We start from the raw sequence: 14236 nt of genomic DNA on the forward strand, positions 1-14236 counted from the left end.
TTGGTACAGATGAAGAAAATAATTGTTTCAAAGGAATATATGATTAGGCATTATTTGTATTCTAACAGTCCAGAATAAGAGGTACATTGCAAAGTTAACTGGGGAGGGGGCAGGTGTACAGAGGAAATTATGCAACAATGAATGAATATTTGTGGGGGGAAGTGAACTAAAGGTAGGGAGGAAAATGTGCAACCATGAATGAATGAAAATCCAAGTTTTCTGTAAACTTTCATTAAAATCACAATTTTTTTTAAATGGTGGGGGGAAGACTCCAGAAGTTGTTAGCACCATAGGCCAAGGCTGGTCCAAGAGAGCTCCCACAAATCTGAGAAAAAGGTCAAAGGTCCCCTTTAACAGTGTAGCACAATGCTTACACATGGAGACTGGATGTAAAGTTTAGATATGCCACTTCCCCCATCTGTGTGACACAGGCCAAATACTCTGCCTCCCTAAGCCACAGTTTCCTCATCTGGAAAATGAGGATAATTACTACATGCCTCATTATGGTGGTGTGAGGATTAAATGAGATGACATGTACAAAATGCCCCATATATGACTTACACCAGTAAGTGCCAAACAAAAGTTTGTTGTTTAATCATGTTGTTTTGACATATGTCCGGACAGCAATTACTTACAAAAACCTACTCTTTTCAAAGATTTCATCAGCTCAGTGAAGTTCATAGTGTCTGCTGTGGGCCAGGCTCTGTGTTTGGCATCGAGGCCACAAAGATGAAGAAGGTAATCCACCCCTCTGCACAACTTCCATTCTAGTGGGGAGATCAAGGACAAGCATTGAAGCTAGACATCTTGACAAACAAGACCAGTGATGTAAAGAAAAACCAAAGTCCCGTGAGAATACAGAAGATACACATTCAACGCCAACTTGTAGGAAAGTTCTGAGTGGTCTTCAAAGATGAATAAGGGAAGTACAAGCGGTTGAAGATCAAACAAGCATTGCTGGCAAAGGAAGCAGATCATCAAAGGCAAAGAGGCACAGAGAATCACCTCGTAGGCCCCTAGCCCCATCTGGAAAGTACCAAATAAAGCCACATCGTTAGCTGGGTTGTTCCCTGTGACTTTTCTTGGAGGAAAAGTATATTTCTATATCACAGAAAAACAGAGCAATCACTCAAAATTTCTAATTCTGTCATATTCTGAAGAGTCTACACTCAGCTTAACTATAAGGACTATCACTCAAGATGTGGGTGGGTCCTTTCTTAATTAGAAGGATGGATTCCATAACCTCTTGCTTTGATCTAGCATTTCTCAAGAACAGCATGATTGACATTTCTGATCAGGTAATTAATTATTTGTTGTGAGAGCATGTCCTGTGCATTGTACGATGTTTAGTACCCTGGCTAACCTCTGCCCACTAAATGCTATTATTGTTTTGTATGTACCATCTAGTTGTTAGGACTTGAAGCACTTGTTGTAGAAGATCAAAGAATACAGCCTTTGATATGGGTTGCATATCAATGTTAAGAAAACAAAATTTCTTACCACTGGACCTATAGGCAACATCATGATAGAGAAAAGATTGAAATTGTCGACAGCTTCATCTTACTTGGATCCTTAATGAACACCCTTGCTGCCAGCAGCTGGGAAATCAGGAGATGTATCACACTGGGAAAGTCTGTAGTCAGGGACTTCTCCAAATTATTGAGGAGTAATGATGTTAGTTTGAGGACTAAGATGCATCTGACTCAGCCCATGGTCCTTTTAATTACTTGCTATGCATCTAAGAGCTGGACAGACAATGAATAAGGATGACAGAAGAAGAATTGATGTTTTTGAGTTGTGGTGTATGTCTTAGAGAAAGTGTAGCCAGAATGCTCCTTAGAAACAAAGATGATAAAGCTTTGCCTCACATACTTCAGGTATTTTGCTAGGAGAGGCTATTTCTTGAAGAGGGACATGATGCTCAGAAAGGTAGAGTGTCAGCAAAGGAGAGGAGACCCTTAACCAGGTAGACTGGCACAGTGAGCTCTAGTGTGCAGAAAGTGTGAGAATGGTACAGGATAGGACAGGATTCAGATATGTTGTTTATGGGGTTGCTATGGGTCACATTCGACTCAACAGCACCAAAAAGCACCATTGTGTTGAAACTTACTCATAGCTGACCCTCTAGCAAGTTTTTAGAGGCAGTAAATTACACAGGAGGAGACTACTCCTTTCTCTCTCAAAGCAGCTGGAGGATTCAAACCATGTACCTTTGTGTTGGCAGTGCAACTTCTCACCACTAAGTCCCTAGATGTCATTAGCAATCATCAGTTGTTACAACCAAAATTGTCTCAAGATAATAGTCCCTGTGGGAACCACTATTTGTATGCCCTCCTTCCCTGTTCCCATCTTTGCCAGGAGTTGACTGAGCTGATAGTTCCTTTTGGTCATGGATACCAAAGGTCCCAGGTGCCCTCATCACTCCCACACCAATGGATCCCAGGGAAAACTGACTTCGGACTGGAAGTCATTGTGGTGATTAGCTTGACCTTGGGCTTACAGAGATATGAACTATGTCATTTTCATGCAAGCAGGACTTGTAAAAGACGAATAAGTGAGTGGAGCACTATTTTCAAAACTTGGATAACTCAATGAGCAGTTTTAGGATAACTATTTGGGGTGGGATTAAGTTTATTGTTTACTTCACAGATAACAATGTGGCTCTACTGGGTACTTTCCAAGTGGATTGAAGGTCTAAGTGTTAAAAAGAAAATACAGCTTAAGTGAGTCTTTGTCAGCAGAGAGTGAACATAGGACAAAATACTTCAAAGGCAGAAAGAAGGAGCAACCCAAATCCCAAATGTGAGACTCCAGGTGATTTATTAATAAAATCTCATCCTTATCTCAATAATACAAGAAGCAGTCATTTGGATGTTTACTTGTCTATTACATAAAACCTAATATGCACACCTTGACTATCAGCAGTCAAATTTGGATTATCCACAAACAGATGTTAATTTGCTTTCAGATTCTTGGGGGCAGCAATGCTCGGTTTCCTGAACTGAGCCTTTACTGATGTGGTGTCAGCATCACTGTTGTCATTTACTCTGACCAGTGCCTGTATCCTGTAGTCCTTGAACAATGAACATGTACAAACAATGAAGATGTCTGAGTATTAGCTGAAAAGTTGGAGGTTTAAATCCACCCATAGTCTTCTTGGAAGAAGGGCTTGATTTGCTTCCAAAAAACTATCTACTGAAAATCTTTGGAGCACCATTCTCCTGTGACACACATAGCCTCACCATGAATCAAAGTTGACTCGACAAAAATGGAAATATTTCTCCTGCAGGAGATAAAAAGAAATAAGTTGAAACTTGAAACACCTATTAGTCTCCTTAATCATAAGAGAAGTGTAAATCAAAATCAACAAGTTCTTAGAATAAGAAGAGAGAGAATGTGGAACTGAGTGGACAGACCATTGACCTCCAAATTCCAAGTCAAGGTCCCATTTATACAAGGTGGTATTATTCAATAATATCTGTGATTTCTCCTGTAACTCGCCCTGTGGGCAAATGATCTGCCTTAGAGGATTGAAAAAGGATAGACAACACAAACCCAATCTTTATCTACTCAAAGAGTTAAATACAAGAGAGTAAGCCCAACCCCTGCAACTTAAGAGCACTTGAAAATTCAAGTAGAATTACACAAAGAAATTATGTAAATGCTGAAGCAAAGGGGAAAGGAGAACTCAAAAATGGAGAGAATTCCCCAAAAGCTGTTTTCAACTTGCATTAGAAAAGGTCAAGACTATGCTGCTGAAAACATTATCTTATCAACTGTGGAATTAACTCCTTCAGCTCTAGGTCCTAGCACCAAAGTCATCTGCCATAGCCATCCCTCTGCCACAGTGAAACCTGGATGTAAGTAAGAGCCCTTTCCACCAGGCCATTCCTAAGGAGCCAGCCTACCCTGGTTACTCTCCTTTAAGAGGCAGCAGTAATTCCTCCCAGTCACTAGAGAGCTAACAACGTACAGAGACCATGGTTCTAACTTTACAGCAAGTGGTTGTTAGGAGCTCTCCAGTCAACTAAACCCATAACAACCAATGACCATCAGATCGAACCCTGCCCTGTGCTGCGTCATCCTCGCTATCTCAGACTCGCTCATGCCCATTATTATGGACACTGGGTCAGCCCAGCTCATTGAGGATCTTCCTCTTTTATTAATGACCCCCTCCCTTCCCCACATGATGTCTTTATCCAAGAACTGGTCGTTCCTAATAACATCCAAAGTAAAGTAAGAGATGAAATTTCACCCCCACCCCCACCTTGCCTCTAAAAAGCACACTTGTTGCATTTACTCTGAGACAGATTTGTTTGTTGCAGTCTTCTCCAAAACCCTATAGTCAGAACAAAGGTCAATAGACATTAATTAGAATCTTATGTCTTAGGCACCACAAAAGATAATAGGTCACTATCTGAATGTTAGTCTTGAGACCAGTGAACTGCGTGCCTTGGAAAGTTGGTCTTGTTCTTGCTCCCCTTGGAGTCCATTTAGAAACCCCTTGACTTCTCACACTGAAAGCTTGGATCCAGCTCAACTTCTAAGACTGACTATACTTCGCTCCCTTAGCACTAGATGCTGGGCTTCCTTGAGGCTTAGCCTGGGTGTGTTCTCTCTCTCTCTCTCTCCCCCCACTCCCTCAAAGATTCATGAGTTCCCATGGCTATAAAACCCATTTCAACCATCCACATGATGATGTTGTACAAACATGAACCTCCAACACTCTCTTCGGAATCCACATGGACAACTCCAGTTTCATTTTTGACATCTCCATCCAGTTCCCTCCTGTCAATCTGGTTTATACACAGACTTAACAGGGATGAAAAGGAAGGGAGAGGGAGGCAAAAATAATAGATGAGTCAAGTGAAGGGAAAGATAATATACAATAAGAATGTGATTAAACTTTGTCATTAATCAATTTTTTAAATTTTTTATTTTATGTGTGTATGTGTGTGTGTTTGTGTGTGTGTGTACTGTCAAATCAGATCTGACTGGTACAGGAGGAGATTGTTCCTCCTTCTCCAGCAGAGCATCTGGTGGATTTGAACCGTGCACCTCTGGGATTGCAGTACCCCTTCTTGCCAGTGGGCCACCAGAGCTCGCCATCATTAATCAATTTTAATGGTTGTTCTAAAACAAAATGTCTATGAATGACAATGATTTGCAAACATTTGCTCAGATAAAATAATGGGAGGGAAGGGGAAGGCAGAATTCCTGAGATTCCTCTCCAAGTACATCAATACTTTTCTGTCCACCTTTCTGAGAGATGAAATAGCCTCGCCAGCCATCCAGTTGCTCACAATGCTATCTGAGCTTCTTAATAGAAGCTTCCCCTCCCCTACTCACTGTGCCATATCCAATCCATCAACAAATCCTACCTTTTCTCTGATGGCTGGGTGGTAAGGAGTTGCATTGCCAGCCCAAAAGCATGCAGTGCAAATCCATTGAAGTTGTTAACAATTACAGTTTGCTCAGTTCCACACTCTTGGCACCAGCAGTCAGGAAATCACAAGACAAATTGCACTGGGAAAATCTACTGTCAGGGACCTCTCCAGAGTACTGAGAAGCGACGATGTCAGTCTAGAGACTGAGGTGTGCCTGATATAGGCCAGGGTCTTCACAGTTACTTGCTATGCATCAGAGAACTGAACAATGATTAAGGATGACAGAAGAAGTGATGTCTCCAAGTTGTGGTGCTAGAGAAGAGTCTTGCACATACCATGGACCACCAAAAAACCCAAACAGTTCCGTCTTGGATAGGGTGAAACCAAGTTTCTCCTTGGAGACTAGAATTTTGAAGGTACATCTCACATAGTTTGGGCACATGGCCAGGAGAGACCGGTCCTTGGAAAAAGACATCATGCTTGGAAAGGTGGATGGACAGCACAGGTGAGGAAGACCCCAGATGAGATGGATTGATACAGTAACTGGGGCAATGAGGGTTGATGTGTCAGAATCAGTGAGACTGGTTCAGGACAGGAGAAGCTCTATGAGTCACAGGTAACTCGATGGCACATAACAACAACATGAGTTTTGTCAGCCTCCCTTACTAGAATGAAAAGAGGCAACATCTAATTATTGCTCACAAATGCATCTCCTATAGTTGATTAGTTTGACATAGAGAAAATACTTAAATGATGATTAAATGAAGGAAGGAAATAATTTTTTGACACTTTGATCTAGATTTAAACAGCTCATTCTCATAAAGCTGACTTCTAAGCTGGATCAAGAATTGAGTCACTTTGCCAATCTCTTCTACTTTTCCTCTAAAGAAGGATGACAACTGGAAAAGAGAAATTCCTGCCCAAAAATGTGAAGCAACTGCTACTAAATTTCAAAGGAGCCTTTGATGGTCACTGTAGAACTGGCAATTGTATTGCTTGGCCAAGTATACACATGACATTTCTTACTGAACCTATTTGATTTTCAGTCCCTGTTTTAGTTTGTGCAACTAATTATTGTTCCTCATCTCTGAAATAAACTTTACTTGGGTCTAGGATGTAAATAGTGCTTCCCTATCCTGACATGACTACCTTAGTTCCATACGTGTTCTTGGTGCCTGGGCAGCGGGACATGCAGTCTCAGAGAGGTGTGGAGAAGAGAATATGCTCTGGACTCAGAATATCAGGTGCATCTCCAACTCAGGTCATCACAGATTATCTCACCTTAAGCAAGTCACTCCACCCTTCTGAATCTCCTTAGATTCCTTGAGCCAGTTCTTTGAGCCAAGACCTTCTGGACAACTCTGCATAGCCAGTTGGCTCTCAAACCTGGAAGCCCAGAGCTCACTCAGACAATGCTTTTGTGGCCTATTTTCTGAGGGACATTAGTTATTTATCAGGAGATAGACCTGTGAGAAGTGTAGGTAACTAACAGGTTTCCTTTGTTAAGGGACTTCTCAGAACCTTTGATAAGATCTTCAAGAAGAGATGATTTTTATGGGCATAGAACCCTTCCAATGATGGATTGGTGAGCTGAGAGTGAGACTTGGAAATGCCTTCCAGGATGTGTGTGTGTGTCTCTGGGTTCTAGCAGCTCACAATTTCCCTTGATGCACCTTGTTAGGAAAAAGATATCAAGAAATGAGCATGAGTGGGGTCTGATACCTAGAGAGAAGGATGTCTCTGTCCCCCAATCTGTAAGCAATTCAAAGCCCTCTTCAGTTTCCCCAAATGAGTTGGAGGTGGATGCTTGCACAATCCAGTCTTCCCAAAAAAAACATAAGAGACCACTAAGACTCCTGGAGCATGTCCCTGTCCTCAAGTCTCAAAGAACAGAGGGACAACCAAATCTTGCCCCTTTAGGTGTCAGACAATGGACAATGAGGACTGATTGCCTTGGCTGTCATGGCTGGTGGACCACTCAGCTCTCTGGGAGAGGTGGCAATCAGGGAGTGGACAAAGAAGCTAGTCCAGTAGGGGCAAAGATGAAGTAAGAAAACACAAGACCTGGGGTGAAATGCAATGCATTTTATTGGTGAAAGAACAAGAGGGTAGAGAGGACTGAATTTTATATACATCAGAACTCCTGTGACCACCCAACCCAGGGAGGGGGGACCAGGAGCAAGGGAAATCAACAGAGGGTCCCCAACAATCACAGGCGCAAGCAGAAGCCAGAGAGAGGGGAGCCTGAAATTCCCCTGACTGGGCATGGCTGGGAACTGGATGGAGGAACAAGAAGGCCTCAGTCTTCTGGCCCAAAGAACCATTTCCCTTGGGGTCAAGGAAAGCGTCAAGGGTGCTGAAGGTGTGACTGATAAGGAGAAGAGCATGGACAGGGAGGGAAGGTGTGGGGTCGGGTCGTTTATCTGGAGGAGCGCTGGGAGGAGGAGGAGAACTTGACGTTGCTGCCTCTGCTGCTGCCTGAGCTGAAGCCTCCACCACTGACCCCGGAGCCAGAGCCGAAGCCACTGCTGCTGCTGCCTCCACCGAAGCCACTGCTGCCCCCAAATCCACTGCTGCCTCCGAATCCACTGCCGCCCCCAAATCCACTGCCACCCCCGAATCCACTGCTGCCTCCGCGGCCGAAGCCGCTGCCTGCGCCACCTCCCACGCCGAAGCCACCGCCGTAGCCGCCTCCATAGCCACCAGCTGAGGCCGAAGTCGTGTTGCTGCTGCTGACCACAGCTGTAGAAGAGAAAGGACAATATCTGGGTGAGGCAGTGTCACGATCGTTGTTCTATAATCAATTAATAACCCACAGTGCCCGGATAATTGGAAGCTGATCAAGGCATCTTTGTACCAATCAATAACCACTGTAAGCCATTCTAAGGTCATCAATTGTTCTCTTCCATTGGTATAAGTATAAGTCAGTATGAATTATCCAATACGATCAACTCTTGGGGTCTGCTCAGCCTGAACGTCTCCTGTCATTGACAGAATCCCTAGTGGAGGCCATATGTTGATCTATTAACAGTAGTGCTTAGAACAGTGACAAACGCCACTCTGCTGCCCTGACCCAACCAGAAACCCCCTGCTGCTCCCTTAGAGATAATTGCTTCGGTTACTTACAGATGCTCACTGCACTCTGACACTCCCCAGACATCCTGATTGAGAAAGCAAGAGAAAAATGGTACTCAGTCCCGAGGTTCATGAATCAAGGTGATTAATAGCATCCAGAACTGAATTCCAAAGCCCAGCAGGTTAGTGCCCTTTCTCCACTCTTCTCTGAGCATTAACATAGAGACCTTGTGAATGCTGGTTGCAGATGCACTTTGATTCTCTAGAGAAGGAATGGACTGATAAAGGGAAGTATCTCTCTGCAAAACCTGTGCAAGGCAGGGGCCTCCCTCTACACAGCAGCTCTCTACCCCCATTTCCTTCATCGCTTATCTGGCCCCTGGAATTTGACTTTAGGCCAGGAATATGTGAAGATAGGATTGGAGGCCCACCTGCACTCCTCGCCCTCCAGCAGCTTCCTGTAGGTGGCGATCTCCACGTCCAGGGCCAGTTTGACATTCATGAGCTCCTGGTAGTCTCTCAGCAGCCGGGCCAGGTCATCCTTGGCCTGCTGCAGTGCAGCCTGCAAGTCCTGGAGCTTGGCATTGGCATCCTTGAGGGCCATCTCCCCACGCTGCTCGGCTTCTGCGATGGCTGCCTGGAGGTTAGCATTCTAGAGAGAGATAGGGAAAGGAATGAGCAGGTTAAAGACTCCCAGGGCCTGGGTCCTAGAATAGACTGTCCCATAACAAGCATCTGAAAGTCCAACAAATTCATCAAATCCAGCTCCATCTATAATCTCCCATGGATTAGCAGATGTTCCACAAGATGATCTCGGAGTTCATTCCAGGCTAAGATTCCCAAGATCCTACTCCCTACCACTCATCAGTTCTCCAGGCACCAGCACCTTTGACCATCCCACCTGCTTCTTGACGTTCTCAATCTCTGCCCGCAGCCTCTGGATCATTCTGTTGAGCTCCATGATCTCGCTCTTGGTGTTCTTCAGGTCATCCCCGTGTCTGCCGGCCGTGGTCTGCAGTTCTCCCAACTAGAGGGCAAAAAGGCAGACAAAGTGTTAAAGCCAACTTTTGTAATTTCATTTTTTGTTCCCAATACCACCCACAAAATCTTGAGGTACCTAGTTAACATCTGCTTAAAAGGGCAATGAGTTGTGTTTCAGCATGGATACCTCTAAAACAACAAGGAAGGGAACACCTGGGTGGTTGTGGGAAAATTCGTTCACACCACAGTCCCAGAGCAAACTTGGGGCCATGACCTAACCTGATTAGAATGGATCTCATGTGATCTGGACAGTGGATCTCAGACATTTTGTAATTCGACAGTCATTAGAGACTTTCTCCAGTGGGTAAAACCAAGAGGGATTCGACCACTGATGTCTCACCCCCCAACAGCCCCACAGAATACAACCTTCCGAGCAGATCCTCTAAGAAGTGGCTCACACATACCTTGGTCTGGTACAGGGCCTCAGCCTCAGCCTTGCTCCTTTGAGCAATATCCTCATACTGAGCCTTGACCTCAGCAATGATGCTGTCCAGGTCCAGGCAGCGGTTGTTGTCCATGGACAGCACCACAGACGTGTCACTGACATGGCTCTGCATCTGGGACAGCTCCTGCCAACACAGAAGGAAGCCATTTACTCTCAGGACCTCTGCAATAGGCATACCAAGGACCGAGAAATCAATAGTCTATTAACAGACTGTTAATCAACAGTCATCTACTGATTCTTAGCTTTGAATGTTAATCTGCCCCACTCTTGCCCCCAACCACTCAGAGTACCCCAAGTCTGCAGCTCATCCTGTGGGACACCCACTAGAGGTCCTTGCCTCTAAGCTCATTCCAGTTGGTCTTGTAGGATCCTAGGTGCCAATATGTCCCAGCCCCAAATCTGAAAACATCTTACTCCCCACTTCTCTCCCTGTTTGCTTCAGATGTAGCAAACTTCCTTACCGCATCATAAATGCTTCGGAGGAAGTTGATCTCATCTATGAGCGCATCAACCTTGGCCTGAAGCTCAACTTTGTTCATGTAAGCAGCATCCACATCCTAAGAGAAAGAAGCATAAAGGTCTTAGTCCACCAGGAACAAAGTGCTACTGTAGCAAGAAACAGGGAAGACTATCCAAGTCGGATCCCTTGGAGAAGCCTTTCTTATCTCTTTGGATGGTATAAGTTAAATCCTACTCAAAAACTAAGGATTAATAAACTGATTCTTTTAGGAACATTTTTAGGCTAAGATTGACTTGAATTATGTTTATTCCTCCACCTGCCTGAAGTTGGAAGCTTCATGGCAGTGGACTAAAAGATTTTTTTTTCATTATTTAGAGAATACTTTATTAGTTTCTGTAATCAAACCCATGTAGATAAGACCTTACATATTTAATACAGTGCGTTACCGGACTAAAAGATTTTGTTAACCTAGCTGAAAGTCTGTGACTCTAAGCCCCCAAAACCTCAAACACGATCCTTACCTTCTTCAGAGTCACAAATTCATTTTCAGCAGCTGTACGTTTATTGATTTCATCCTCGTATCTATAAGAGTATAAATGAAATAGGAGGGTTTTAGGTTTGTTTGTTTGTTTTATTTTTTGGTTTAGTTTTTAGATGGTCATAAATACTATTGTTCTTTGAGATCTTGGACATTCATTTCTTCCATCCTCCTGTAGATAAATGAACACATTCTCGTTGCTATTTTATGATTCTCAGGGTAACTAAGTGGGAGCTCTGGTGGCCTAGTGGTAAGAAGCTGCCCTGCATTCCTAAAGGCACGTGATTTGAATGCCCTACTGCTCTGCAGGAAAAGGATGGGCAGTCAGTCTCCTCCTGTGCAATTCACTGCCTCGGAAAACCTGCTGGAGGGTCAGCTATGGCTTGGTACTGACTCCATGACACACAACAACCAACTATTATGAAACAAGACAGACCATCCTTGTCTTGTAAATGTCCTGTATCATGGGAAATCCTTCAGTACTAAGTAAATCATATGATCAGGTCCTTTTGAAGATCCCAGGTCTTTCAAATTCTAGAACTAAGATTGTGCCCCCACTTCTACATTCGTTAACCTACAACAATTTTTTAAGGGGTTGTGCTTGGGAAAAGGGAAGGAGTAAAACATAATGATCAAGCCATCCTTCATAAAGACGAGGAGGAAATTAAAGTCAGCAACACTCTTGCCCCGCAGTCAGCACGAAGGCTGTGAAAACTCAGACAGTGAGACAGGGTGACCTGTTGGCATCTTCCCACTCCCACCCCGTCACTCACTTCTTCTTGAAGTCTTCCACCATGTCCTGCATGCTTCTCAGCTCTGAGTCTAAGCGGCCTCTCTCCCCAAGGATCTTGTCCAGGTAGCTCCGAAGGGAGCTGATGTAGGACTCAAACATGGGCTCGAGGTTGTTGGTGCCTGTGATGGAATTTGTGCCCTGCTGCTGGAGGAGGTTCCATTTGGTCTCCAAGACCTTGTTCTGTTGCTCCAGGAAACGCACCTTCAATACATTGAAAGAAGTGACATCAATCTATGCTTGTGACAGAGGAGAGGAAGGTAGAGTTGGTTGTCTATATATCTCCTGGTCCTGCACACAAATGCATGCTCTAGAAAAGATAGGGAGTCAGAATCTTAGTATAGTTGGAGAGATTGTGGTCGGATGGTTGCATCAGTTAAGATACTAAAGGTGCTTTGTGGTTTGGAAAGTTGCAAAGGGAGGCACAAGGGGAACTGGAAGTAGTCCCTGCCTGAAAGCAGGGAATTATAAAAATGACCCTTTTGTTCTGGTGGACTTCATGACTTGGTCCCAGCTTTCAAGAGTTCTGTGTACTCCACTCAAAGGTACATGAACATCAACAGTGTCATATCCATCTAAGGTTTCACTCTAGCCCTTCAGAAGACATGGATCACTAGAAACTGATAGTAATTGGAAAGCCATTGTCAGTATGAGTCTTGATCCTCAATGGAGACAGCCCTGTGTCCTATGCTTGCCTGGGGAAGGTTGCCAAATATGCATCTTTTCCTGAAGAAGTTGGCAAAGTAAGTTGCCAGCTTCTCCATAGCCCCTTGGAAGTGAGGTTCTACTTAAGCCTCTTTAATCCCTTCTGCAGGGCATCAGCTTCCTTTGCCTGGCACTGCAACACACTAGGAGGAAGGGTCACCTGAAAAGTCACAGAGAAGAGCTCTAGTTTGAAAAGTTCAACACAAACTTTTCTAGGTTATACCCTCTCCTACCAGTGAGGATGGCCCTTATGTCCCTGATTTCAGAAATGTGAGCTGTCCCAGCCTAGATCTGGATAAAGTAATAGAGGAAATACACAAGCAGACATTCAGACACTCAGGAGTCACAAATGCTCTAACCCAAATAAGATACCACTGTCTTTCCCCCTGCACCCCAGACAAACTCACCAGCCCTGAATATCTCCAATACCCCAAAGTTCTTCCTAATCCCTCCCTCTCCAGCCTGGCCCCTAAATATTATATCGAACTGCCACACTCAAAGTCACAACCTAGACACGCTATCCAGTCAGAACTTTCATTACCTTGTCAATGAAGGAGGCAAACTTGTTGTTGAGAGTCTTGATCTGCTCCCGCTCCTGGCTCTTTACTTGACCAATCTGAGGGTCGATTTCCACGTTGAGGGGCTGCAGGAGGCTCTGGTTGACAGTCACTTCTTGGATTCCTCCAGGGAAGCCACCAGGGCCAAAGCCACCAGGACCGCCAAAGCCACCAAGGCCACCAAAGCCACCAAGGCCTCCAAAACCACCAGCTCCTCCAAAACCACCAGCTCCTCCAAAGCCACCTCCTACTCCTCTGCCACCCCCAAAGCCACCTCCGTAGCCACCACCAAAACCACCTCCATAGCCACCCCCAAAGCCACCTCCAAACCCTCCTCCACACACGCTACGTCCTCCACCAAAGCCACCAGCCCGGGAGCCGCCACCTGCCACACTGATGGAGATGCTCTTGTTGCCACCCAGGTTGTAGAGGCTGCGGCTGCCAAAGCCACCAGCTCCACCACGGAACCCACAGGCCCCTCCGCTGGCTCCCCCCGAGCGGGCCACACAGCTCATTCTGCTGCTGCCGGAGACCACAGCAGAGCGGCCAGAGAAACCCTGGCTCCCGCCACCAGAAGTCTTGCCAACTTGTCTGTTCATGGTGAAAAGACTTCCTGGAGAGAGAAGTGTGCAAGTTAAGCAGGGACACAGAGCCCTGAAGAAAGACTGAAGGGAACTAAAGATCTCTGCAGAACAAATCCCTTTATATACATCTGAAGAGGCTGATGGGCTCAAACGAAGGAGAGATAATTAATCCCAAATACTCATGGGCTGGGTTTGCCTCCAAGGCAATAGTTTATTCCAGGCTACCAAACACACCTTGCAAATAATCTGAATTGGTAAAAGTGCTAAGGTGGCAGGCTTACCTGCCGGGGTGGTGCCTGGCATTGCCCCATGCTTGGGCATGGCCACCTCCTAGGTTTGTCTCACAGGGCCCAGAAGCTCGCTCATCAGCGTCAGGTGCTCAGCAGCTGTCTGTCTGCCTGTCAGTTGTCCCAAGGCCCTCCCAGAACTAGAAGGTGGGGTGACAAAAGTTCCGGCTCTCTGAGTGGTGGAGATAGTGAAGTCCCCTAAAGATTTGAGGATGGTATGTCAATTAACACCACAAGTACTAGAAGAACTGAAACACCTCATTCCACTGTCAGCGCTTGGTTGTAAAATACCATATGCCCAGCTCTGTGCTAGGCTTGGGGATAACCTGGGATTTTTCCCACTCCTGAATGCCCAGAGGTATCACAA

General features: G+C 45.1%; 1 protein-coding gene across 1 annotated transcript; it reads right to left on the bottom strand.

The window, feature by feature from the left end:
* Positions 1 to 7806: 7806 nt before the first annotated feature.
* On the bottom strand, positions 7807 to 13597 carry LOC102855993 (keratin, type II cytoskeletal 3-like). Its single transcript, XM_006883870.1, has 9 exons — positions 12983 to 13597; positions 11720 to 11940; positions 10930 to 10990; positions 10410 to 10505; positions 9908 to 10072; positions 9364 to 9489; positions 8894 to 9114; positions 8514 to 8548; positions 7807 to 8129 (listed from the first exon to the last, which is right to left on the bottom strand). The coding sequence occupies exons 1-9, from the start codon at positions 13595 to 13597 to the stop codon at positions 7807 to 7809; spliced, it is 1863 nt and encodes a 620-aa protein (XP_006883932.1).
* Positions 13598 to 14236: the final 639 nt, after the last annotated feature.

The sequence above is a fragment of the Elephantulus edwardii genome, unplaced genomic scaffold, assembly GCF_000299155.1.
Source record: "Elephantulus edwardii isolate Elephantulus edwardi_28Jun2011 unplaced genomic scaffold, EleEdw1.0 scaffold00030, whole genome shotgun sequence".
Classification (NCBI taxonomy): domain Eukaryota; kingdom Metazoa; phylum Chordata; class Mammalia; order Macroscelidea; family Macroscelididae; genus Elephantulus; species Elephantulus edwardii.